We start from the raw sequence: 27,994 nt of genomic DNA, 5'->3' as shown, positions 1-27,994 counted from the left end.
GCCACCTCAACCCCTGGTTCAACACATACATACAAGCACTACGTTCTAAAAAGCGTCAAGCTGAATTGTCTTGAAAACAAAACATCAGCTCACTTCAAAACGGGTTTTCTGAACATCGCTAAAGATTACAAACAAGCTATCACAACAGCCAAGCCCTAGTCTACAATACTAGAATCCAAGAAGCTAATAACACCAAAGAACTATTCAAAATTCTCAGGGAGCTTGAGACACCCACCTCTCCCCCTGACGCCATTGAAAAAGACGACTCTTGGTGCAGCAACATTCAAAGTGCCATGAGAGACAAAATTCACCAACTCCAGCAACAGATAAAACTCAAACTAGCCAAAACTTCGGCCACCAAAATGCACCCTCTACCCCCGTCATTACTCACACTACACTCAAATTCCAATTTAGAGCCATCCAAAACTGAGAAAATCCACAACCTCAAGCCCTCAAACTATAAGGCTGATTTATGCCCAGCCTCCGCCATCAAGGACTACGCTGAATCTCTTACACCTTTCATCACCACCTTCATCAACGCCTCGTTTGCAGCTAACCAAGTACCTGCTAGCCTTAATGAATCCTTGGTCCGGCCCACTCCTTAAAAAACCATCCCTGGACCCTGCCCTCCCCAACAACTACCGCCCCATAACCAATCTCCCGTTCCTGCTCAAGATCCTAGATAGAGCAGCCTACAACCAGATCAAAGACTCCCTCGAAAACAAACCACATTTTAGGCATCCGACAATCTGGATTCCACCCAGGGCACGGTATAGAATCTGCCCTCCTTGATCTGAAAATCCAGCTTGACTCGCTCAGAGATAAGGGCAAACCAGCAATTCTCCTTCTCCTCGATCTCTCGGCTGCCTTTGACCTGGTCGACCACACCACCCTTTGCCGCCACCTCACCACCTCAGCTAACTTCTCCAAAAATGCCACGGCATGGATGGCCTCCTTCCTCAATGGCAGAACCATGAGAGTTTATTCAGACAGTGTAAACGCTACACCCATATCCACTCGTTGCGGCGTCCCCAAGGGTCCTGCGTCTCGCCATCTATATATAACATCTTCACTAAACAACTTTTTGACATTCTTGATGGCATCGGCATAACCTACACTAATTATGCCGATGACACGCAAATCCTCATTCCACTGTCATGTTCATATGATGAAGACTCCAGCGCCATCAACATCTTCTCTACCATCCAAACCTAGATGGCCACAAATCTACTCTGTCTCAATGATGAAAAAACAGAGATCCTCCTCACAGGCTCACCGGACTGTCTACAGAAGCTCAGCTCACCATACTCTTCCTTCACCATAGATGGAATTCGCACCCCAGTCTCTGACGCTGTAAAAACACTGGAGTCCACCTCGACTCAGCACTCACCCTTAATAAACAAGTAAGCGTGGTGCCTCCTATGCAGCCTACACGGCCAAGTTCCTCAATGCCGCCAGACAATTCCTCACACCAGAGAACTGCCTCACCATTGCCAGAGCTTTCACAGGTGCTAAACCTGACTACTGTAATGTCCTGTATTCCGGTACCTCTTAACAGAACATAAACAAAATGCAGACAATTCAAAATAACGCCCTCCGAGTAGCTTTGAATATCCAGAGAAGAGACCACATCTCATCTGCAAGGATAAATGCCCATTGGCTCCCAACCAAAGAAAGGATCACCTTCAAAACTCTCTCTATTAAACACAAGTGCCTGAGTAACTCCGCCCCACCGTACCTAGTCCACAAATTTCAGAGATCAATCTCAGCTAGACCAGTCAGATCTACTTATCAGCATAGGCTCATCTGCCCCAAAGGCGGCGGGGTAAGCTTTCCTTCGATAGCGGCTCACCAGTGGAACGCCTTACCCACCTGCTTGAGAGCAACAACCTCCTACTGGACCTTCCGCAAGGCCCTAAAAACGTGGCTTTTCGCCTGAAACCGAGCATCAACCATCGCCTTCTTACCTATGCCTAGACGTACACTGTTTTCTGCTATGTGTATCGGATTTGTAACTAAGTGAAACAGCTAGTCCCCCTCACTCTTCTTTCAATATGCACCCACCCCTCGTCACCCTTCTCTTGTTTTATTTAACTTATCGCAATATGTATTTTGTCATCTAAGCTTGTGTCATGTAACTGGTTGCAACAGCACCCTGGTGCCTCAAGGTTTGGGTACTTTATAAAAATACATAAATCTGTGTGGAGAGCACATGGAAATAGATATGTCAAATGACACACTGTAGTTTAGGGGAGATTCAGGAGGTAACACTTAGAATATAACAGACACAGGGTACATATCCATAGACCTTTGTGGAGATGAGCAGTGTCCAGAACTGCAGTGGCAGGAGCTAGCTGAAAGCAAAGAGACGCAGAGAGAAAAGGAAAGGCACACAAATATGCTGGGTAACACAGATTGATCGGAATATAAAAGAATACTGGAATATAAAGGGTCTCCAGGGAGACTAGGGAAAGCCCTTGGGATCTGTACCAGCAGATTACTCTTAACAATCATGCAGTGGCATCGTGGGTCCTATCTGCTGATGAGACAGTTACACTCCATATATAAGGGTTAAGCTAGAGATCATATCCTGAGACAGGTAAGACTCCAACGGCTAGACTAATGCAACAGGAGTATTTCCCTCATCTGATCTTAACGGAGACCAACCATGGGGTCACAATGTAAACTGATACAGAGCTGTGGCACAATACTGGACCAATTAATTTTTTTACTATTAACATGTTACACAGTTGTACAAAAAAGACAACCTTTCAACACGAGACACAAACAAAGGAGAAGAAAACAACCTCTCTATAAATCCCTCAGTTCCCCACCCTTCGTCCGCCACTCCCTCATTCCCACAGCCCCCAAACCCTCAGTACACATTGAGATCCTCCAGGATCACTGCTATCTTTCTCCACATAATCATGAGCCATGGACCACAACACCTGTTCCCGAAATAACCGGTTAAATTCCAGCAGCCTTGAGAGCAATCGGCCTCAATGCTACTAGTGCTTTGCAGCTTGTTAATAGATGTTTGACAGATTTAATTAGGAAATCTCCACACAAACGGCAAAAGTGATAGTCTGTGGTGTATTAGTCCTGGTTCTAGTAAGTTCAAATGCCTTGACACATTCATTTTTAGCCTCAAATAATCCCAGACCAAGGAGTTACCCACAAACTGTTGAATATAGTTCGGGGCTCGCTCCCGAGTCAGAATGTAATCCAGGAAAGAGGCGCTATTCCTCTTAGTAGTAAGTTCCATGGTTTGCAGATCATTATAAAATGCAAAACAGTGGTTCACATAGCTTTTTGTATTTTTATTGTGATTTAGCCAACATTTTTGACTTTGCACAAGTGAAAAAGCAACAAAACTTATAAAAAAAAATACATGTAGCAAACAAGGTATTAATTACTAAAATAATGAGAATATTACATTCACTTTTTCTTAACAAGAAATTCCGAAGCTCTTATTACTTTGAGAGCTTGTATGGTTAAACTTGTTTTATACCCTGCCGACAGCTGGGTCCAAAAAGCCTCCGTCATCAAGCATTCTTTTTTTATCCACAAAGCTGCCCAACAAGAAATTTCTCAATTCAAAAGTACTATTACAAGCAATGAGAATGTGCTTCAATGTCTGTATAGCATTCTCCTGGCACAAAGAACAATAACTATTTCCACTGAAAGATGTGTCTCTGGAATTTCCGACTTCACCTGTTAAAATCAGATTAAGGCGCATTCTCGAGTCGTCCATCCTTACATTTTTGTCAGGGAAGCATGACCGAAGATAGCCACACCGTTTATCATGTTGAGACAATGATTTAGCAAGTTTAAAGGTGCATATATTGTCTATTATAGCTATCCAATCCTGCCTTAGTAGAGCCAATTTAGTCTAGGGAAATTACATCCATTGCTTGTAAGACCAAAGCCCCTCTGGTTGTGCATTGCTCCTTCTCTGGACAGAACTAGTATTCAGTTACATTTCTGGGCTCACATAGCAGGGCGCATTCTGTTCCATCCTACATGAATTGGGCAGGTTTCACTGTGGAGCACAATATGACAAAACCTGTTGGTGCTAGTCCTCTTGTCCTGTGAGAGCCCATTAAAGAGACTTCTTTCTATACGGAGACATTGATTCCCTACATAAATGCCCCAGAAAACCACTAGGGAAGGCGCTACCCCTCTGATCTTCAAAGCTCTTACACAGAAAGGAAAACACTGGTGAGGGGTTGATGTTGACCTGATTCTGCTCTCACCGCTACCAGAAATAAACCTAGAAAACATTTCTTGCTTCGACCACCTGCCCTATTGCATTTGGTCTAGAATATGAGACACTCTGGCCTTTTCCGATATTTCTCAGGAGACTGTAATATGTAATGCTTGTTTCTTCTCCACTTGTTTAAATCCTAGAGGATAATTCGCGTCTTTGACCAGTTTGGATGCAGGGGTTTAACCACACATCCAGAGTCCCCTCAGTAAATCATGGCTAGCATTTCAATTCTCCCGATATTAATATTTTCCTGTCAGCTTTCAGTTAAAAATTAAAAAACAAGAGAAATCAGTAGCTGCACCCTGTCATGGCCAGAGCACCAATGGAGAACTCCAGATAGATTTCGAGTTAAACTTTTCCTGTCTGTTTTCTCACCAACTGGTATTGTTTTTAGGTCGAGGCCTGCAGGGAGATCAGAAAACATAAGAGTATCTAGCCAAAACAATGTTTGGATTCAGAATAATACAAGCCCTTACACAGGGTTTGGTCCTAAAGCCGCATTCTAACATATAGGACCTGAGACCCTGAGCCCAATTATGCTGTCTGAAGTAACTTGCATAATAGCAGCACATCCTAAAATTCCAAATACAAATGTAAATAAGACAAGAACTGTGCACTTATATAACTACGGTGAACTTGCTCTTTGGGCAGTTCAGTTCCTCGTGGTTCTTGGTGCATCTGTTATGCCACTACCCTTTTCTTGGGTTGACTCTACTGGGCCCCTCCTCTTCATTGAAGAGCATTGGCTCTTGTGAATCAGTATTTTCTGGTAATTGCAGGTGGCCCAGAGAAATCCTCCTTCTCCACCCTTTGTGCCAATATTGTTCTGAGGGCTGTGGTCTCTGGCCCCCACGGTTCCCTGCTCGCCCCCACTCCTCTAATACTGCCACAGCCTTCACAGGCATGCCCAGTGTTGGTGTTAGATGTCTGCCATAAACATCATACTGAGCTAATCTGTCTAGGTTCATCAACACCAATTAGAGGGCTTAGAAAGACAAGCCCATCTTTGTCATGGGAAATTCTCTGACACAGCCTGTGATAATGATGGCCGTCCCCTGTGATGGGTCACCAACTCTATCTTTACTGTATGTGGACCGGGAGTCCCTGAGCTTGTCAACCCTCAGATACAGTACCCTTTCAACCTCTAAAAGCTTGCAGAGACAGGCCTACATGTCCTTAGAGACAATGAGCAAACTCAAAGGGAGGATCTGATTGTGTACAGAGAGTTTACACGCTGGAATGTGCAGATGATGTTGGAGCCAATCGGTGACACCGAGATCATGCGCAGAGGACTTTTGTGCTCGTTTGGCACTTTCCCACCATGGTAGAGGCTGCGAGAGCTGCATGTCACCCCGTTCAAACTAGGGAAGTCTGAGATGTTGCTTTAAACACCTCACAAACCTCTGTTCTGCAGGCCAGGCTGTGTGAAATCCATAAACCCATTGGGCAACACCAAGAACCAATCCCTAAAGAGATGGTAAGAGGAAAGTTGATCTGTAATTATATCCAATACCGGGAACAGAGCCTGGTCCGTTACATCATAGCCCCATGAATGCATAATGGTCTGTGCTCAGTCATTCAGGGTCTTGGACCCGGAGGAAGCCGACATACCTATTGATGCTCCCTGGCAACTAGCGGAGGCTGCTGAAGCGAGGCAGTGCAATCCTAGGGGCAGAAGAATGACAAAAAGGGCACCTCAGCCATTCTAAACTTGTTGTGGACCTGAAAAACCAATGTCTGCTGCTTTTCACCCCTAGCTCCTGGTGAAAGATGAGCAATTCCAGGCCCTGGCAGGAGAGGCAAAGGCCTTTGAGAGAAGCTGGCTTTGCTAAACCCAATGCTTAAAAGAGGTCGCCCATGAGTGCTGTAACCCAAGGCCTAGGAGAAAGGCCTGTTGCGAGGCCTCTTAGTGAGGCTAACTGTGAGTGCTGACCCTGAAGCCTATTGGAGAGGCCTACTGACAATCCTGTACAAAGAAAGCAAACGAAGAAAGAACATTGATACATGGGGAGACCGATAACAAAAGGGACATGTTCTGAAATCTTAAATACAAGTTCCTGAAGGGTTCTAGAAGGACATGTGGCATAAGACTGGAACCATACGCACTTGTCTGTTTGGTGATCTTTTTGTGGATAAGCAAAAATACTGTGATTATTGGGCAACAATTAGATGCTAGAATAATAGAAACCTCAGCAGTTGGTTGTCAAAAGAGGACCCTATGCCCAGGGTATCCAGTGGAACAACAATTTGAACATTTACACAACCCCAATGTGCATGTAATATTGATATGAAGTAAGTCAATATTTAATGGAGTTAACACAGACAAAACGTTTTTAGACCACAGGTCTTTTTCCAGGCTGGTAGGCACATACCAAGATACACCATAAATAGTCATGTCATATGCATGAAATCGATTTGCAAATGGTGGAACACGCCAGAAAGACAAATCGTGGCATGAGAGCGAAGGAAGCAAAGTAAGTGGGTCCAATATATATATTGACAGTTATGACAAAAGCAAATTAAGCATCTGTACATTAAATGAATCAAAAAGGATACACACACACATATATATATATATATATATATATATATCTCAAACCAGAAAGAAGGGAAAAATGAGAAACAAAAACATACATTGAGATAAATAAATAGTACAACAGGCGTTAAACAGCAGCATTTATTCAGTTGAACTGACTCATTGACATGTACATATAAATTCTGCCCAACATGGGTGACATTAGAGCCAAGTGCACCATAAGGCATGCTTATACATGCAGAGAATTCCCCTCATCCATTAAGTGTGCCAGCGAATCTAACTAGTGCGGAATAGTCAAACCAGTAAGTACCCCACAATTGTCCAAAGAGTTTTTGCAATAATAGCCGAAGAGAGGCATAAATAGATGTCCTATTAACCCATATAAAAAACTGAAGCACACAAAGGCAACAAACGGCCGGTAGACGCCTACCTTCAGAATCTTTTTGAACCCCACTTTTGGGAAGTAGGAATGAGCTGAAGATCATAAAAGAAAACCATTCACTTAGTACGGTGACTCCAACTCAAATGCCTAGACTTAGCTTTGTGAGCACCAAAAGAAGGCACTGAGGCCATTAGACATACCTGTATTTCTGTAGATAGTAATTCCGCTAGTGCGGTAAAGCAAGGCTCTGTCAGAACCAAGGAGAAGAACATTGACAGCATGTTAGCCACTCACTTGTGAACGTCAATTAGGAGTAAAGGTGGTCCTTGTGACCTCGCACACGAACAAAGCCTCTAACACTCACCTCTTGTCTTCCGCTGATCACCAAATAACAAAACTCTAAGGCGTAAACCCTCGCACTACCTAACATATAGATAATGCTAGACCAAACCCGGAAGAACTTTGTTTGCCTAGCTAGGTCCGCCATCTTGGGATGGTATAACGTAATTAGGAACTGCGAGACAGACCCTGCCTCGGCTCTGTTTCCCAGATGAACTTGGGGGAATGTACGAAAAATTACTTCTGGGCACTTGAGGTGTATACATGCTATATATATTACACTCCAACACTGAACACAGAGCATACTGAAATGAATGCAGGTCTAATATAATGCTTAAATGCACATGTTGGAAACATAACTCATCACTATATCCAAGTGCAGGCATTGCTGATTACCTAATTTATTTACAGGCAACTAGAGCGAAAATATCTGAATCCAATACATATTGAAGTCAAACACTGGACACAGAGCACACGGATATGCCAACAGATCTTAAAACATGCTTAAATGCATATGTAAGGAACATAACTCATTGCTATGTTCAAGTTGAGACATTGCTGGCCACCTGATTAGATTACGGGCAGCCAGAGCAACAATAGCACATCCACTGTTATTTAACACTAAGCATCAGTTAAGGTGAGGCCATACTTGGCTGTGATGTCACCCATGTTGGGCAGAATTACATGATTTAGCACTTGTACATGACAATGTGTCAGTTCAACCAACTAAATGCTGCTGTTTAACGCCTGATGTACTATAGATATATCTCAATGTATGTTTTTGTTTCTCATTTTTCCCTTTCTGGATTGCTACATATATATATATATTGGTATCCTTTTTGATTCTTTTAATGTACGGATGCTTAATTTGCTTTTGCAAGAACTCTGTCAATATATATATATATATATATATATATTGGATCCACTTGCCTTGCTTCCTTCGCTGTTATGCCACGATTTGTCTTTCTGCGTGTTCTACCATTTGCAAATCGACTTCATGTGTGTGACATGACTATTTTATGGTGTATCTTGGTATGTGCTGGAAAAAGACCTGTGTTCGAAACACGTGTTGGCTGTTTTAATTCCATTAAATATGGACTTGCTTGATATCAACATTACATGTGCGTGTGGTTGTGTAAATATTCAAATTGAAGTTCCTGAAGGGGCCTGTAGTAAATCTAGAGAGACCTAAGAAGCAAACTTGTTTGTGCAGTAGAATGGGGGTGGGCATTGAAGGGTAGGCTTGTGACGGTTTGTTTTGGCCAAAACCTTGGAACTTTGGGTTATTAGCATGGGGCAGCTGAAGGCTAAGGATTCATTAAGCTAGGGATTGAGACATTTCTTTTGGCCACTTAATTTGGAAATTTCTTGGTTGATTAGAGCATTCCTGTAGGAGCAAGGACTTTTAAAAATAGGTTTTGGATCTGATCATGACCGGAACATTGGGAGCTCTCAAGGTTCATGCTTGAGTTCAAACCCATCCTGAAAGTTTCATTTAGAAGTCTGTGTTTAGTTGTAGAGTTTCCCATAGTAGCCGTTTGTCTAACCCTTGCCCTAATCTTGAAAGGGATAATGCAACCTGTATAATCATGCCATCTAGGGGTGGTGTGTCCATGCTTGGCTGTACCACATTACGCAATGCATTTACAGTTCACATTAGAGGTAGCATTCTTGGAAATGAACTGCAAAAGTGTATGCAAATGTGATGGCCTTTCCTTCAGACAAGCCAGCTACAGTCTTCATTTGTGATTGTTTGGCTGTTTCTCACCTCTTAAACAACATTTTCTAGAAGGTTACATGTTCATGTTGAACCTGGGCAAGGAAACCACTCTAAAGAAATGGATTGCCTGTCCAATTGGAGCATGTTTGAAAATTAACTTATGTCTAAAAAAACATTCTAACTCCCAGAGATGGTTCACGTGTCCTTATTAAGATTATTAGCAGGGTGCAAAGGCCATCCCTTGCTCTCTAGAACAAGCAGTGCCCCTCTGTAACACAGGTGTCCCTACTTCCCAGGTTAGTACCTAGAGCTTATTGACTCCTACTGTCTATGTTCTACCTCGTGGTCAGGGAGGGCCTGAAGGCAATCGCCTTATCTATCTAATCTCCAGCCTGGAATTCCTAGTCTACCCTTATTCTACTAGTTCTAGGGGTTGTAGGGTTGTGCCTTCCAGACACTCAAGCCACACTCTATTTCCTTTCTTTCACGCCTTGATATTTCTCTCCCTATCTTTTTCTGCTGTTCTATCCTCCTCCTGCTATTCTTCTCCTTCCAACCCCGCCTTCCCTTCCGGTATTTCCTCCTTCTGACCTTCCAATGCCCCTCTCTGTACTTTCTACCTGCAAGTTCTGATGTTTCTCCCTCGTGCCGATGCTTTTCAACTGCAGGAGCAGTCTTTAGATCATCAGCAGGCTGCTTTTCTTCATAGAAGTCTTAGATCCAACTATCTCTAGAACAGTTGCAGCAGTTCTCCTTTTATCCAAGATTAAGGCTGGGGGTCCAAGCACAAGCCCACCAATGGTAAGGATCTACACAATTCAAACAGCCAGTGGCTATCCACTCATGCATAGCCACTGATCATCACATCTGCCCAGTAACAGACTTTCAGGCACCAGCGATGTGGATTGGAACTATACATTCTCAGCCTGCTTCTCTGAGTCACAAACACACAATGCCCCTTAGCCCAGGATTTCCATATACAGCATTTCCTGACCTGAGAAAGCAGGAAGAAGGCCAAAGAAGAAGTGAAAAACTTCATGGCACGTTTCTCATCAGATGCTAGCCATCTTTAGTAGCCATTCACGATAAATGCAAAAGTGCACAAGTGAAATAATACATAAATGTTAAACATTTCACAGCTACCACCAGCTTATTTTGGGCATAAAAAGTTATAAGGATACAAAGTATCCTAACTGCACATCACTGTAAGGTGATGTGTGCAATTGTAGCAATGCAAGAATTAATAAAGGGAGAGATTGGGGGTCATTAGAAGTTTCCCAATATCCCGCCGGGAATTCCGGCTTGATACTGGGAAACTGACCTACCGGCATATGAAAGGTGCCGGCAATGTAGGTCATTCCCCATTCCATGGAGTCCCATAGGTGCCAGAAATGCCAGTTTTTTTGCCGGTGGGGTCCTGATTTACCTCTAGCTCTTGGCTGGAGGTATATCAGCGAACCCCCACTTGCAAACTTGTAGTTTGGCGTTGCAGGAAAAGTGTCGGTTGTTTCCCGCACCGCCAAACTTGTAATGACCCCCAGTACAGACACTCTTAGGGACCAGTAAGAATGAGTAAAACAGAAGTCTTTACTTGCCTGCAAAAAGTCAGGAGAGGGTTCAAAGCAAGCAAAAAGACAGGGTGTGCCATAGAAATCTATGGACGGAAAGGTGCAAAAAAGAAAAACTATCCCCCACGCCACACTACTACTCCTTTGCCCTCTCCACATTTCTACTCCTCCTCTCACCGCCCCACTCTTCTACTACTCTTCCTAGGGCTGGTCAAAAATAGCGTTTTGGAGATATATCAATATATTTTCAAAATTGATATAGGATGAGACAATATCATTAACCTCAAGATATATACATTTATATACATTTTTACATAAACTACAATTTTTTATTTACATTTTTATATTTACACAGCTGTGTGTATTCTCAAACAGGAAGAGGAACCTTGTATGTGCCCTATATTTTGATCTATGTTTTATAAATAGAGGTGTTTGTGACATCTCACATTTAGTTGGCGGCTTTCAACTGAGGATTTGACCCACATAAACAATATCGAGATGTATATCATATATCGCCATTCTGTCCAAGAATATTGAGATATGCCTTTTGGTCCATATCGCGCAGTCCTAACCCTTCCCCTCTCCTCTACTAGTTACTCCTCTCCTCATTACTACACTTGCCTCTCCACACTACTACGCCTACCCACTCCACTAATTCTCTGCTGCACCTTCAACTCAGCCACCCTCCATTCATTCCTTCAATCGCTTTCCACTCACTCTTTACTCCTCATCTATCCCTCTCACTCACCTTACACGCAACACAGTACCACTTGCTCTCCCCACTGATACCTCCCCTTTTCTCCAAAACACCTCCACACTCCACTACCCTCCCTCCTGCAGGTCATTTGGTGTACCACTTCCTCTGACCTCGCTTGAACAACCCACACCTTCTGTTTCCTGTCCTCCTTTTTATCCTCCCCTCCTTCTCCAATTAGCCTTCTACCTCTATCCATTCTTGCCCTACTTGCCCCACCCGGGAGGCGTTTCAAGCATCAGAACGTATAACAAGCGGGCTAAGCCTCATCCCTTTTTGCCATGAGCATCCTTTGCGGCGGAAAGATGGCAGCCCACATGGGGAAACGTTGCAGTTTGTGTCAGGGTGCTGCGCTTAGGTCGGAGGTATGTTTTGGGATTTCTAATGAACCGCTCCTCAGCACTGTTGGAATAGTCTATCTTGTTGAGTGCTCTGTAATGGCTGCCGGAACGAGGCATACGTTGATGACTTCTCACAGCACGCCTCGGTCCTCGTGAATGCACAGATCCTCTGTTGCTTTCCTTGGCGGCTCTCTCCGTTGGCTGATCGGAGGCATCCGATGACTGGAATAGTCACCCTAGAAGCTCTTATTGGTTGCAGTCTGGCAGGCAGTCCACCCTAGCTATTGATTTCTATCGCTGCCTGGAAAGGAAAGAATAAAACTGGCAAGAATTTGCTTGAAGAGTACGGGTTGATCAAAAGGGATACTGTTCATGGACATATAGGCACATAGGGAGAGTACAGGAACTGGGACCTTCTCAAATACCATAATCCCCCTTTGGGGTAGAGCTCTGCCATCCACCCTGGTAGGCCTCCTACCCCATGCCGACAGGGATTCCCATAACTTCTTTTCAAGGTCAGATTGCGGATCTTGTCTGACACCTCCACCCTTTCTTCCAAGTCATCCTCTTCTCCTGGACCACTAGCTATCTGGAAATGTTGGGACAGGATATTGTTGGTTTGTATTTCCCTTAGAGATTGTTCTAATAATGTGAAGTTAGTGCCCAACAAAATCACCACTGTGAGTCCCGACAATACTATCATTGGTTTATTTAGATCTACAGGATCTTGATGTTAGCCTGCAGGTAGAGATATGTGTCTGCTGTGACAAATCCCTGGATGTCGTCACTTCTCCCCTAGGGGAGCACCTTCTCATGAGGCCAGGAGGGTGAGACCGCTACCTGATCGCCCCTTTTGGGGTGGTACTCAGCGGGTGGATCTCATGGGGAGGGAAGCCCCTATGGGATTAATGAAGACCTGTGGAGAACATGGTATCACTATAGCCCAACTAACCCTGACACGAGGAAGAGGTGCGGAAGAATAAAGAGTACCGTCCTAAACCATGGTGCGCGCTCTAGTCTATACATACTTCCTATTGGTCAAAACATACCTAAAATAGAAGAAGGAAATTCGAACTGTGAGAGAGATCCTCCCTCAAGGAACCTGAAGCTTTGTGAGCCGCTGGAAAGACTGGGACGCCAAAGGTGAAACGAACGGGACGCTTGCCCGCTGGTAGCGGCATCCCTAACAGCTCTACAGCAGCCAACCGGCAGAAGGAAGCAGAATCCTGGGCAGCCAGCTAGCAGAGGAAGTTAGAGCGTGTCGTCCAGACGGAAACACGCCGCCTGACAGGAGGGAGTAGCTGCAGAGTTGAGAGAAGGAAGGATCTGATCGTGGACGGGAGACCCAGAAGCCACAAATAAAGACAGATGAGCACCCAGAGAGGGGTTGGGAAACCGGTAGGCTTGCTGGGAACCCTGTGGAACCTTGCCACACTGAGAAACGGGTCTGGGGCACGCATCCAGTAAGAAGCAACAGCAAGTCATCTTCTTCGTGGCAGTCTTTGGTGGAGCGGGAAACTAGTGCTGCCTAGATCACACGAGAAGGAATATAAAGGGGTCTGGGACCGGAGAGAAAAGTCCATATAAAGGGTTCTGGGAACCAAGAGTAAGAAGCCAATACAAAGGGTTCTGGCACCCAAGAGCAAGAAAACCCTAGAATAGTGTCTGGACCTCAGAGATAGGATTACGTACAAAAGGATCTGGGACCCAACAAAGAGTGGCAGTCCCCTCTAGACTGGAGATCCAGGGCTGCCTAGATCACAAAAGAGAAAAAGAAACCAATGTAAAGAGGCTCTGGGACCCAAGAAAAGGAATACCTGGCAGGATAGTGAACAGGGTATAGGTTCTGAGAAATAAGAGTCAAGGAGGGTCTGGGACCCACACATAATAACTAACCGCCCCGAGAACCTCATCAAAGTCACAGTACCTGGCAGGATAGTGAACCAGGTGGGCTGTGAACTTTATGGCACAGTGAGCATTGAGAGAGAGACTGGGTGAAGGAAGAAATACTTCTGGGTGCTGTTGAACATTGTAAAAGGTGCCAAGAGAAGGGAGTAATTCTTTTGGCACTGCGAAGAGTCTGAGAGAGAACGGGGAAAGAGAGAAATACCCCGGGGGTGTTTGTAATTGTTTATTTGTAAAGCGCTTATACACAAGCGAAGTGCTTCAAAGCGCTTCAAAGCGGGAAGGGAACAAGGGAATCCAGTTGTCATTCTTAGGCCTTGAAGATTCCAAATAAACATAACAAAAATAACTAGCATACTAGGCCATAGGCATTTCTACTAATGCAAGTGTTTTACATGTCTAACATTGTAGGAGCTAGGAGAAGGGAGTCATTCTGTTGGAATTCTGGAGCTCTGAACAAATGGCAGGAGAAGAAAGACACTTGTCGTGACGTTTAGAAAACCACAAAGAAACCTGAGAAAGGTCAAGGGAGAGGGAGTCAGGCCCCTAACAATGTGGATATACCAGACTTTGTATTCAATGTTCCTTGCTGGAACCCCAACCCAAGGAACCCTATGGAGACCTTTGACTTGTACCTTTTGAGAACATTTCATCTTTGCATCCGCCGGAAATTAACTTTGGCTATCATCCAGGAGAAGGGAGCCATTGTTACGAACCAAGAAGACCATAACTTTTTCCATAGCCAAGTTATGGTGTAAGGGTCGGAAATAGGTTTTTGGACACAGGACAGTGAACTATTTTGCTTTGGACTGGCATCCTGACAGACTCCTTAGTATTAGTTGAGGCAGGGAAACCCCTCTTAAACTACGGTCAGCTAGGGTTTTCTCTTTTATTTTCTCACTAATAAGCCGATAACCAAACGTATGTCACCTGTGTGTCAGTCTCCTACTTCTAGACCCCATAGCCGCAAATGGTATGCGACAGATTTCCTGAGTGCAGCTCCTCCTGGGTGACCATATGCACTTGGATAGCGCTCTTCATACTGCCAGTCATGGGTTGCCTTAACGGGCATTACTTGGACCATTGCTGGGATATGGAATTGTTTTTCGGTGTCTCCCATGTTATATACAGTCGAGTGATCTTGCTCCATTTCATGCTTTTCCCCAGGGAGGTCTGGGTTTGTGCAAGTCTGCCTGTGTGAAGGCCCTTGTCTTGGTCTTGGTTTGGGATGTTAGGGCTTGGCCTCGTTATGGTTGGACCCTCTTCTATTACCCACCCCAGTGGTTTCATGTTACTTGATTTTCTAAGTCCCCTGCTTGCTTCTTGGGCACATATGGTTCTTTGGTCTGCGTTGGCAGATTGGCTCACTTTCTCTAATGTTGGCTCATGAAATGGAGCTTGACACAGGTACAGTAATGTGCTGGTCCATATGGACAGGTGGAATGAGGGGCTTGCACTTCAATCGAAGACCTGAGCCTCTGGTTGATTCTTTAACTAGCATAGACCCTTGGTGTACGGCAGGTCATGCTCTGTTGTGTTGGTTGCTTGTACAGGTCACACTACACTACACTACAAAATTAATGGTCTCTTGCTATTGAGGCTCTCTAAATGGAAGCATGAGGATGGAAGAGAATGGAGAGCAAGATAGATGGACTAGGGCGTCACCAAGGAAAACATGATGGAAGAGCTCTGTCCCCACAAGGGCTTTATCCAGAGTTCGCTTCAGACCGCTCCCTTCTTGCCCCAGGACTATTAGTTGGCATCCATATTGTCTGCAGACATACTTTTTTATGCAGCCCTCTGTAACCCAACATTAATGCATTTTGTCAAAAAGGCTACAAGTAGTAGCGTGCAGGGAGTGCAGAGATGATAGCCACACCTCTCTTATGTCATTGACGGCAAGGGTCTTCCCTTGCTGCTGGTAAACATACTTTCATATAAACCACACTCCAACAAGGAGTATCCCAGTTAAAGTTGAGTGTTCTGTTAATTTTCTCTGAACAGGGACAGAGGCTACCAGATACCTATTAATAAAAGTTTGTGTAATATTAATCACCTAGGGAAAACCAATGTCTTGTTATTCACTGTGATCACTAGTAGCAGTGTGGTTTGTACGAAAGTCATTTACTTGGTTAAGTGATTACGTTTGTATGTGTTTTTGTTTGTTAGGAGTGATAGTCACGGTAGTCTCTCGATTAGTCCATATTGCCTTGATTCCGAAACGTTCCTTGATATTTTACCAGCAGAGTTTTTATACACTAATAGCTATAAAGTAAGCACATGCATCAAATTTACAGCTGAGTGCTAAGTGACTTGGGAAGTGAAAGCTATTGAAAAGGGTCATACAACTCAACAGCATGTAGTGTGTATATGCACAATATAGACATCCTTCGTTTTTCAATGATCTAGCTATTGGTTATTCATAAGTAAAGTCTATGGGCCTTATTACAAGTTTGGCGGTCCGGAAATAAGGGTACCAGTAGAAACATACCAGCACCCTTTCCAGACGGCCAAACTACAAATCTGCTGGCAGGGGCACGGTACTCCCGGCAGGCCTGAACTGCCGGGAGTTCAGGCCCCTACCGGCTGTCTTTTCAGTGTCCAAATTCCCTTGGAGTCCAACCGGATTCCACGGGACTGAGGATTTACCGTTCCGCCACCGTTCATGACATCCCGGTAGCACCGGGATGTAAGGCAGCAGAATTTATGTTAAGGGATTGGGGCTAATGAGGGCCTATGACTTGCAAATATGGACAGTCCTCTTTACGAGTTTCAGCCATATGTCAAAACCATCTAGCAAGATAGTACAACTTCAAAAATGCTACTCCTGGGAAATTTGAAGGGTAATTGCGGAGCCTTAATGCTCATTTTTTGCTGAAACCGGTGCCTAACCTTTGGGGAGTTGCAGCATAGAAATGTTACTGTTCATGTATTTGAAAAGCTGAAGGTTTATTGTCCATCACAATGATTTTCTAAATGTTTTGTTTGTGCTATTTGGCTTCGCTTGTAACACCTATAAGCTGAAACTATTGCATTGGAGTACATATAGGGAGGAATAGCATATGAGGAGGGACACAGTCTCTAGGTGTTATTTGGTTATGTGCCCACCCATGGCCATACTAATCCCTATGACCATTCCCACCCATTCCTGTCTCTGCCTGCCCTATTCTCCGCCTCACGGGAACACTTTTGAGCTCGCTTTTATCAAGCCTTACCTTCAGTCTTTGCATTCAAAGTGCCTGTCAGTGTTTGTTCAAAGCAGTCTTCTGAGAGTTAATGACTTAATTGGAGTTGTAAAAGTGCCACAGATATAATAGAAATGTCCTACCATGCCTTGCTTCAGCCACTCAATTTATAAACACAATGCATGTACTTCACTGAAGTCCTGTTAAAAACAAGCATTGGCAAACCCAACATTTTTGGCTTGTGCATATGTTTTAACTGTGTGCCAGACACTGCTGTGATGCCCAGGTACTCGCACCATTTTGCACCTGCTAACAACAATGGGTAGTTAATACCATCACGGCTGTGCCTGGCAAGTGCCTTTCCTGTACCTACACAAAAGCCCAAACTTTTGGCATTGACAATGCTTGTTTTTGCTATATGTTGTTTTTCATAATCTACGAGATGGATTGCTCATACATGGAAATTAGGGTTGTGGTTGTGTAGCAGGGGCTTGTTTTGGGGTTAAATACATTTCTGATACATCATTAATGAAGTCTGCTTTTAATGCCACTGTACATTTTCTTTTCTTGCTCTGGTCACAGGTACTTTCATACAAAGCTCACAACTAAGTAGTTGAGGGATTTGTACGACCATTACCCCTGGAATCCTCACTTCATTTCCTTTACACAGATGTACAGCTCTTTAGTATTTGTATTTTGTATTTGTATTTATTAGGTTTATATAGTGCTTTACGCCAAAGTGCTTTACAATACAACAACAAGAATACATAGTAAACAAGAAGCATAAAGTTACAAAGACGTGAAACAAACCATCCAAAACAGTATGTAGATCAATTGACCAGTTCTAAAGGAGGAATAGACAAGAGGAAGAAGAAAGGGAAGTAGAAAGGGAGGTCAGAGCAGGGGAAGAATACAGAGATAACAGGAGGAGACAAGGAGGTATGAGAAAGAAGGGGAAGAAGTGGGGAAGTAGGAAGGAGGGTCGAGATAAAGGAGGGAGATAATAGGAGAAGGAGTGGAGTTAGGGCGGGGGGTGAAGAAGGAAAGATTTCAAGAGGCACGGAAAGAGGGGTAAGAGGAAATGGAATGGATGGAGAGAGGTAAAGAGTTCCAGTGATGGGGGGCTAGAAGCTGAAAGGAACGGAAACGAGAGGATGCACAAGGGGAAGAGGTACTGTGAGTAGGAAGAGATCAGCGGATCTGAGGGAGCGAGAAGGAGAGTAGAAAGAAAGGAGAGAGGAAAGGTAAGGGGGAGCTAGCCCATGAAGAGGTTTAAAAACTAGGCATAGGAATTTAAATTTAAGTTGGGAGTGAAAGGGAAGCCAGCCAAGAAAAAGAAAGGGAGGAAGAAATGGAATCAAGAGGTGCAAGAAGTATGGTTTCTGGCAAAGTCCTGACCTGACATCTAGGTAGTAGGTATGCCTGACGAAAGGCCAAATAATCTTGTGCAAAAAGGACTTTTGTCTGTCCCTTACAGGAGTGGAATTCGTAGAGGTTTGCCTGATGTCTTTCGTTATTTCTGATGCAAGAGATGGCGACATGTGTAATTGGCATGTCTCATCAATTAGTAGCAGCAGCAAGATTTCAAATCTACAACACAGGATTTGTAAGTAAGAAAGGTTTACAATTAGTGTAAAAGTAGCAAGAGACAGAGTTTACAGGATTAGGTCCTCCGGCTAAAAGACTGGTAGTACATAGTGGTAGTGCCCATCTTCAACTTGCTAATATCTCCCATGCACTACTTTTGAGCTGCTGTGCATAGCCACGTTGAGAACTCTGTCACCAACTCCTTTTTCTCATTGGATCATCCTCTATATTTCTCCTTATTCCCCCCTCATGCTCACACTTGCTCAGTCTCTCAACGCCTTGGTGGCAAAAAAGTTCTACTTGTATTTTGTACCCTTACTTGCCAGTATGCAATATCATTGTATAAGAAGAAAAGTGAGGTGAGGGTTGACCCTTGACCTCCCTGTTCGTTTGCCGTGTGCATGTTTACTTCATCTGTCATCTTTTTGTTGCTATTCCCTTCCATTTCTCCTTTTTGTTTTGCTTTATTTTCTCCTCCCTCTCCAGATGACATCACCACCTTACGCCCAGTTCCCCACTGAATACCTGGCTCCGGTACCTGGCATGAGCAGCGTCAAAAGTGAGAAAGCCCGGAAAGAGCGGAGGCCCAAGGCACCCAAAGCTAAGAAACCCAAGGTACCGATGCAAGGCCGACACTAGCTGGTGGAAACAAAGCGAGGGGAGATAAAGGAAAAGATGGAGAGACTTGTCTTGTACCTGAAAAGAACATATGATAACTGGGGCCTTGGGAAACAGGGAGAAGGAACAAGAGACATATGCAGAAAGTGGCATGTAGCCAGGTAAAGAAGGTTCACAGTGTGAGCGATATGAAAGGAAAGAGAGTAAGATGCAGATTAATGGGGCCTTTTGGATAAAGGGATCGATCTTGTGCATTTGGTTTTAAAAGATGCCAGTATAAGGGCAGGTGAATGAATGGAAAACAGGTAGGGCTCCTGGATTATGACGAAAGAGCGAGAGGAAAGTGAAGGTCTGTACGGACTAACAGAATTTAGGGATGGCAGTAGCAGAAATGTTAAGGAAAAGGGGGAACATTTTATGAAGATGGATCTGCAGTTATAAGAAAGCCAGAGGTAGGAAGGCCTTAATAGGGGAAATTGGATTCATAGAAGGGCAGACTAGAGCAGGGTATATAATGAAATGTTGGATTCATGTTGTTTTAAGGGATTTAGTAGATCAAATGATGCTTAATGTGAGAAAGTGATATCGGGCAATGAAAGGGTACTACATTCACAGAAGGAAAGACAAGTGACTATGTCCTTTTGGGAGAATGAGGGACCAGGCAAGTTAACAGGAATAATCGGACAAAGATATGGGGACCAAGGGCTGAACGATATTGAATTTTCTATAAAGCTCGGAGGAATAGTAAAAAAGATAGTGTGGGAAAGGGCACAGATAATGACTTCTGGCAACCTTTTAGGTATGTGATCTTCACTCCTCAAAACGATTTCAATTTTAGGTTTCCAAAATGCTGACTCACTGGCAGTTATTATACCTACTCTGGTTAGAATCAGTTGCTGTATTAGCCAAGGCCATTATACCGATTTACTAATGTAAGCGCAGTTGTCCAATATGCTTTTATATCTAATCTTTATAGGTTTACTGTTGCCCCGCACAATTGTTCTGAAAATATAACATTTTGCACACTGCCAGTTAATGGCAACAAAAGGCCAATGTCAAGTGAGCTTTATTTCGGGCAAAAAACTTTTTCATAAAAGCAATACAGAATAAAATATGATAAAACAATTATATGTTTATAACCAGCTTGGCTGAAAATATAAAATAGTAAGTACAACAGCAATGTACACTTAAACAGAAGGGTGCATCAGTGATTTAATCCGTTGTTGCCCTTATTTTGCGCACATGTACAAAATATTTTTCCACAGCCTAGCACACTGAGATCTACACATTGTTAAAAACGTTAGGGCAGGACCACACTGTCTAAAGTGCATCGTGTGAAGTAATAGAAGAATCTTGTATCTTGGAATAAACAGCATAAAGTGTATAGTGTCTGCAATAGCATCTTGTCTCAATGAGCATTTACCATCCCCAGGTGGTAAGCTTTTCCATTTTCTATTAAAAGCCTTCGCTGGAAGTAGGCCAAACCTTACTTTGGTGATTAGTATCGAGAGTACACACTCCTAAACCAGGTTAGATATTAGTCTGCAAAATAAAGTAGTTCTATTGTTAAATACGTGCGTACCATAGGTAGCATTCCAGCGCAGTCTTCTCTTAATGAGTTTTGTAGACCAAAATATTGTTTTTGTAATGACTTCCATTTTTGTCCTATGAAGGAGGAGTCCACTACCAGGAGCCCAGACCAATTTTAGTCAACTCTGACTTTACATATGTTAGCCATTTTGTTTTCAGTCCAACATCTCTGTGAAGTAAATCAGAAAACAGCCCTTGGGTTAGAACAGCTGAAGGATTAATCCATATGGAGCACCGCAGCATTAATTATTTGCTCTTCATATAGTCCATCACATGGTAGACATCTAGTGCTGTCTTACTGAGCCTTCTTGAGATCAAACTGGCTTAATTTAGGGGCCTTCACTCGACTGATGTTTTCCACCTAGTGAGCATTATAGCTGGAACCAAAGAAGATTACCATTTGCATCAATCTCTGAAAACCAAATTAAGCCTTTGACAGGGTCCAATGGGCTTTCTTATCAAAGTCTTAAATGAAGTTGATTCGGTTGTGCCTTTCAGTCACTAATTAGAATGTTCAATAACTCATTAATTGCTTTGATTCACACCAACTAGTCTGGTACCCTTTTTCGCCTTTACTCTGGGACATGCTGTCTTGCTCCCCTATTGTACATGCTCACTAATAAACCCTCATCTGCAGTGATTGGACAATCTAGATCATTAAAAGGGATAACTATAGGAGAAATAGGAAATAAATATTGTTTACATGATTATGTACTTATTCACATGTCAAGCCTGGAGTATTTTGGTCCATTATGACGACATCCAGTCATATGGGATTCCAGTTGTATATAAAATGAACTATTTAAAAAAAAAAAAGAGTTTTATGGTTAAACAAGTCAACCTTGACAATTAACTTAAAAAAACAGCAATTAAGCAATAAAAAAAGACAAAAAAACCCAGCAGCAACAAGAAGGAAAGAAAAAGAAAAAAAAGAAAAGAAAAAGAAATACAGATACCGCATCAGACTGCTAAATCCATAATCCTCTAATGTCACAACATGTAAATAAATGCATATATCATAACCACCTTTACTACAGATTTGTGTTGTTCAGATGAATATGAATAGGAGGCGATGACATTTCCCCATGCGCTAGGCCCACCTCCAAACCCAACGCTCTTTGGAAGGTAACAGCAATTACATTGGATGTCAGATGACCAGACAAACACGAGGACCAAATCTTTTCGGAGTTATCTGAAGTTGCGAACTGCGCAAACCTTTGAAGGAGCTTTCATCTCAAAACACTCTGTGTGGGGCATACGATGAATACATGTTTGAAAGTTTGCTGAACTTCCACATTATTACAATATCTGCACCCCTCCCAGTCCCCGACAATCAGACCTCTTCTGCACATGATTTCTTTGGCTAAAAAAAGATTCCAACTAAAACCCAGAAATGCATGCAAGCCCATCTAACCAGGTATACTGATAGAAATGGTGCCACCACTCCCAGTTTCTTATGGTCGTATTTTAAATGTGAAAGGGAGGAGTAACTATGTTCTTTTTTCTATGGTTGAGATCCAGTCCAGCTCAAATAGTTTTCTTCACCCGCTCAGGATTGGAGGAAAGTTCTTCCAATGAGCTATGAATTTTAATGAAGACCAATATGCAATGATCAAAAGTCTCATTATGCCAGGCGCTATTTCTGCTTACCAGGATGTTTTTTAGATTGTCAAAAAGAGTGGCCCCTATAGGCATCAGTATTTTCCTCACCAAGGACAACCACTTCCATTCCACGCAGGCATACAAGGAGGTTATCCCCAGTTCGTATTGAATGGCTTTGATAGGAACTGCGTGGGGCAAGCCCTGCGCCAAGCCAAAGCTTCAATACCGGGCAAAGTATCCATTAGCGATAGTGAGTACATTTCCGTCCCATATGTTATTTTTGGAACCACTTTGCCCTCATAATTTTTTTAAGCTAGTAGCTATGTGTAGCTTCCATAACGGCTATCTACCTCTGCCAATTGATTTACTAATCGTGTGGTCCATTCTGTCATCCAGGCTTTCAATTTAGTCTGACTTGGAGTAGCCTGGATTAGAAACCCTAAGTATACCATAGAGTTTACTTTCATTATTGGTTCTGTACCAACATTCCACTTAAACATAGCTCCTGTGTTACCTTTGTGCAATGTAAGATCTTAGATTTGGCAGGATTAACAGAAAGGGAATCAGATTGACTAAAGACTGTGAAGGCATTCAAGATCCTTTGAAGGCCCACTGGTGTGAAGTCAAACAGGAGAAATTCGTCGGCGTATGATAGCCAAAAAAGGTCTACACTGATCAACTGCAGGCGAGGCAAGGACGGTGGAATTCAAATGCTTGCCGATGTTCAATAGATATAGGTTGAACACAGGGTGCAAACGCGCAACACTGTCTGACCCCCCCACACCCCCTCCCTCCACTTGTCGGAATACGATGATACAAAGCCCCTCACAGTTCAGTCGTATCTGAATTTCTGACTGGGAGTGCATGCCAATCAAGAGTCTTAGAAGACCAGCTGGCACTCCCACTGATGCAGTTTAGCCCACAAGAGTTGGTGATCCACTGCATCATCAAAAGCAGAGCTTAAGCCTATCTAAGCAATGTATACTGCTTTGTTTGCCATCCCAATCCAGATGCTGGACAAGTTTTACGATTGCCCCATTAAGGCTGGTACCAAGATTCTGCCGAAAACCCTTTAGCAATTTGGTTAGTCTCCCAGCCGCCACTGCCCAATCCTCCAGATGCGACAGCAGGATAGAAGAAAACAACTTGATGTCCGCATCCAGGAGGGCAATTGGTTGGTAGTTAAGAGGACTAGTTTTTAAGCCTCGCTTAAAGATGGGGACTCTATGGACCTTGGACAAGGACGCTGGGAACCGATCATGGGTTACCACATTCTTAAATAGGACACTCAGTACTACTTCAGCCTGTTTAGAAGGTTTGGCTTTAAACAGGAGTTGGAAGGCCCATTAGGGCCAGAAGCATGCAAAGGACTGATCCGCTTAAGGAAATCAATCCTTTCCGGATTAAATGCAGCTAGGTTCATTCTGTTGGTTGTTCATGAAGGGAAAATATGTCCGACTGCTTGGGTTACGCATAAAGGGCTAGAAAATGTGCGTACCAGTCTTTCTCTGAGAGACAGCATTATCCTGGTTGATGGATTGTGGTAGGTCTATAGAGTTCATCAGTTGCCAAAAAGTCCCTGAGTTCTTATTACTTAGGGAGGATGGCATAGATTCAGCGTCCGCCTGGCTTTGCTTACTACGGTTATTTCGTTGCCAGTTTCGGTAACGCAGATGAGCTTTTCTCCCCGAGCTGTACAGCGAGTCGGGCGAAAGATCACCTCTTTGCCGCAAGAGTCTGAGCTGTCGTCTCAATGATCTTTTCAGGTCCACTACTTCTTTGTTATAGACATGTTACTATTGCTTTGAATGCAACAGTTTGCCTCTACCCCCCTTGACTCTTCTGTCCTTGAATTAGACCCACTATAAAGTTCTCGAAATTATAAGTGTTAAACACACAGACTTTTCAATTTGTCGTTGTGTTTTCGAGAACCTCATCCAGTGTTATTCACCCGCTCCGCCAATCTCTGATTCCATACAAAACAAGTGCCTGAAGGGTTGACGGCCAGTTTGGCCAGAGCCTCGACCCCTTCCTGCATTTCCAGGCCTTCAAGAGTGAATAGGGCTGAGAGCCTGCATGATCGCTGAGTAAGTTTGGCTTAATGGTCAAAGAGTGGCACCTCTCGTGGAACCAGTCGGTGGCAAAGATGTAGTCAATGGTTGAGTGGGGGGACCCATTGGTCCAAGAATGATTTTGAGGGATGTCCCCCTGCACAAACTCATTAAGGAGTCGTTGTCACAGCCTAGGTATGGTATCCCAGTTGCCGCAGATACTACTCTCCCAGTTATGGAAAAGTATCCTTCTGTCTTCGAACACGAAAGTCTCTAACGTGATATGCCAAAGACTTCCCCCCCAAGAGCTCAGCCTACAATGAATCTATTCCACCTGTCAGGCTGAGGGCTTGAGTGAAAAGGCAGGAGCAGACTCAGCAGAGCTAAAGGTGGGAAGAACAGAGCAGACGTTCAGAATGCAGCAAGGTATTGCCGAATTAACAGCAACCAACACCCCCCAAGTACCCACTCTTACCTGTTCCATAGCAAAATTGTACCAGTAACCTACTAGTAATGGACACAGAGGGGAATTCCTATATAAACGGTGAAGGAGGAGTGCACCAGTGCCTCAGGACCTCAGTGCTGCATCTAAGACTAAGGTCAGCTCTCATACCTTCTCTTGCCAGTAGATGTTAACAATCAGTAATTGACGACAATGTACCCCAAGCACTTCCACATGCGTTAGGATAATTCCAGTGTGCACCCCATCTGTCTGTACAACTCTGTTTATCTGTAGATTTGACCATTGTTAGTAGACCACCAAAGGGGTGTCCCCTTCTCAGCCCCTCCGTGCAACCTGCTCAGTTAGTATAAATCCATCCATCACTGGATTAGTACACAGCCAGGTTTCCTGTAAACAAACTACTCAGTAAGATTTAAGCTCCTGCCTCAACATTAGATTGTCAAACAGTCGAGTGTGGGCCATGTGTTCCAGGAGAGGAGAGAGAGGAGGCAGCCTCCATTGCTCCCGGTGCAGTTCTTGCTAGTTTGTTAATTGGACAATGATCTGACTAACCATGACAAGTCATCAGAGGCTTCAGATGCCTTCATTCTGTTTTTTTAAGGGTTGTATGTCACATTTCAGCTGATGATCAGGGACCAGGCTAGTTGGGGTACCCTCTCCCGACTGGAAGCTCAAGTGATTGGCACTATCAAAACCACATTTTCTAATAGACTCCCTTTCATGCAAGGCCAGATCTGCAACAAGCTTGGAGTTAAAATAAACCACTAATCTTGCCACACAATGTCTCACTGGAAAATGGACCCGGTTAATGTCAGCTGAGGAGATACGTTCCAGACTCGAGACCTCCGACAACAAGCGCAAGATATTTGAGCGGTTAAGGCTCACAGACATGTTTTGGGGGTTTTACTGACTCAAATACAATGCTATTGCCCCAGGTCCTTCACAACATTTGCCTTTTTCATTACCGTGTCCAGTCATACACTTGTTCCCACAGGCCTGCCTGGGCCGCGCCCCCCACCTCCCCATGCTTTAGTACCAGCCATCAGTGGTTGTGAAGTCCTTTTGGGAGGGATTCCCCCATGAAGATTAGGCAACAAGAGATCACTTTCTGTATTGTATAGTTAAAATTAACTATACAAAATTGGAGCTCATGACATTTGGGAAGACACACGGAGGACCCCCCCATGCCTAGATAGCTTGTTTCATATATAGGAATGGAAATTTAAATACTTCACAATTTGGGTTTCAAAGTAGCTCAAGGTGCTTTTTTTCTCTTTTATACGCCATCCATACAAAACAAATTAAGATTTCCAGGTCGGCGGATGTTCTCCTTCCCTTGCATGACACATCAGTGCAGTAAAGATGTTTCGAAGGGATTGGTTCCTCCGACGTATTCCACATCTATGACAGGTAATCACCACAGCTGTGCTGCTTTTTGAACATTTTCGGCATCTGCGTCGATGACTTTGATACGCTGTCGTCGAGGGCCTCCGTCGAGCCGACGCGACCGGATGTTGTAAGTAGGACGCACGACGCCCGTAGCCTCAGTTCTGTTCGCTTCCGAGATCTCGGCGCGCCTCGGTTCTTCTGAGTACTTCTATCGGTTCTTCGAAATTGTTTGTGAAGATATCATGTCTTCGTCTTCTACCCTGCGGCCGGGTTTCAAGAAGTGTCGGGACTGCGGTTCCAAGATGTCACTGACGGACCCGCACGATGCCTGCCTCTGGTGCCTCAATGAGGACCACGCTACGGATGACTGTGACGGTTCCCAGTCGTTAACATCGAAGGCCTTGCGGGAGCGGAAGAAGAAGCTTTCTGTCGGTAGGGTGTCCAAGCCCCGAAAGTCGAAATCCTCAGGGCTTTCGAACAACGATTCAAGAGGCGACTCTCCATGTCGTCGGCGTAAGTCAAGGGGGTCTCGGTCCCGGAGTGGGTCCTGCCATTCCTCTGCCTCTTCGAGGCACTCGCGAAAGCGCCGTCACCGGTCGCCTTCCCTGTCCTCATCCGAGGACTCTGCCAATCGGCGGGTTGCTTGTCTCAACAAGCATTCTTCTCCTGCGCAATGGGATGCATTTCGTACGGAGATGATGGCGATTTGTTTCCAATCGCATGGCTCCGTTCCGTCCCTGCCTTCGAAAGAAGCCAGCAGGGAACGTGCTAGGGCCACCGCTAGCACGCCTTCGGGCTCGGGCGGCCGGCGTGATCATCGGGAGCCTTCGAGGTCCCGATCAGACAAGGTGGATCGCTCTAGCCATGCCCGCTCCAGGTCCCGGTCCTTGACGCCCTCGAGACCGGTGGATCCTGTGAGGTCTTCTAAGAAGACATTGATGCCATCAGCCCCATGTCCGTCGAGGGACTCTCTCGAGTCTCTGCCTCCAAGGAAGTCAGCTACGCCATCGGCGCCAAGGCCGTCGAAGGATGCGCTCGGGGCTCCGCCCTTGAGGACTGTGTCGGATCCCTCGATGCCTTTTGTGGAGGCTTTACTGGAGGTACCCTGTGTGTCGGTGGAAACTCCGAGGAAGGCCCTGAAGAAGTCGGTAAGGCCTGTATTTGGGCCTTTTTCTGTGCCCTCTTCCAGGAATTTGTTCCAGCCTCTGGATTATATTTCTGAGGCGGAGGAAGGGTCTGCGGAAGGTTTGGTTCCTGATGAGGTTCCTGATGACCTGTTAACTGGTCATAGCCAGTTGGAAGACCTGCAGCAGTCTTTACACGAGGCCAGTGGTCTTGATACCTCCCCCGAGGTTGAGTTTGGCAGGCCTGAGCCTGGTACGCATGCTGAATCTTCGTACAGGCGACTCATGTCGAGTGTGACAGAGTACTTGGGGTGGTCTGCGCCACCAGTGGATTTTCTGCAGGATGACCTGACGGATATCCTTGACCAAGGTCCACCCACTGACCCGATGCTGCCATTTCATATGGCGTTACAGAGAAGGGTGGCAGTGGCTTGGACTGCTCCAGAGAGTCTCCCAGCAGTGAGCAAGTCTTTGCCGAAAAAATACCGTCCAGCCAGTAGCGACCCCTGCTACTTGACTATGCACCCCACTCCGGAGAGTTTGGTGGTGCAGGCGGCTACGGCACCAGCA

The 27,994-nt window shown here is 44.5% G+C and overlaps 1 protein-coding gene across 13 annotated transcripts in view; it reads left to right on the top strand.

Moving 5' to 3' along the window:
- Positions 1-27,994, top strand: part of INO80E (INO80 complex subunit E) — a 657,413-nt gene that overhangs the window by 553,024 nt on the left and 76,395 nt on the right. For 11 of the 13 annotated variants that reach the window (XM_069651976.1, XM_069651985.1, XM_069651983.1 and 8 more), the window contains one exon: positions 19,074-19,202. The exons of the other annotated variants lie outside the window; for them this stretch is intronic. In XM_069651976.1, the coding sequence (XP_069508077.1) occupies positions 19,074-19,202 (129 nt within the window). The remainder of the gene's footprint in view (positions 1-19,073; positions 19,203-27,994) is intronic. 13 annotated transcript variants of the gene reach the window in all.

This window comes from Ambystoma mexicanum, chromosome 3p (assembly GCF_040938575.1).
Source record: "Ambystoma mexicanum isolate Mex_15411 chromosome 3p, UKY_AmexF1_1, whole genome shotgun sequence".
Lineage (NCBI taxonomy): Eukaryota > Metazoa > Chordata > Amphibia > Caudata > Ambystomatidae > Ambystoma > Ambystoma mexicanum.
The sequence above is the reverse complement of the archived record's forward strand: the minus strand, read 5'-3'. Positions and strand labels throughout refer to the sequence as shown.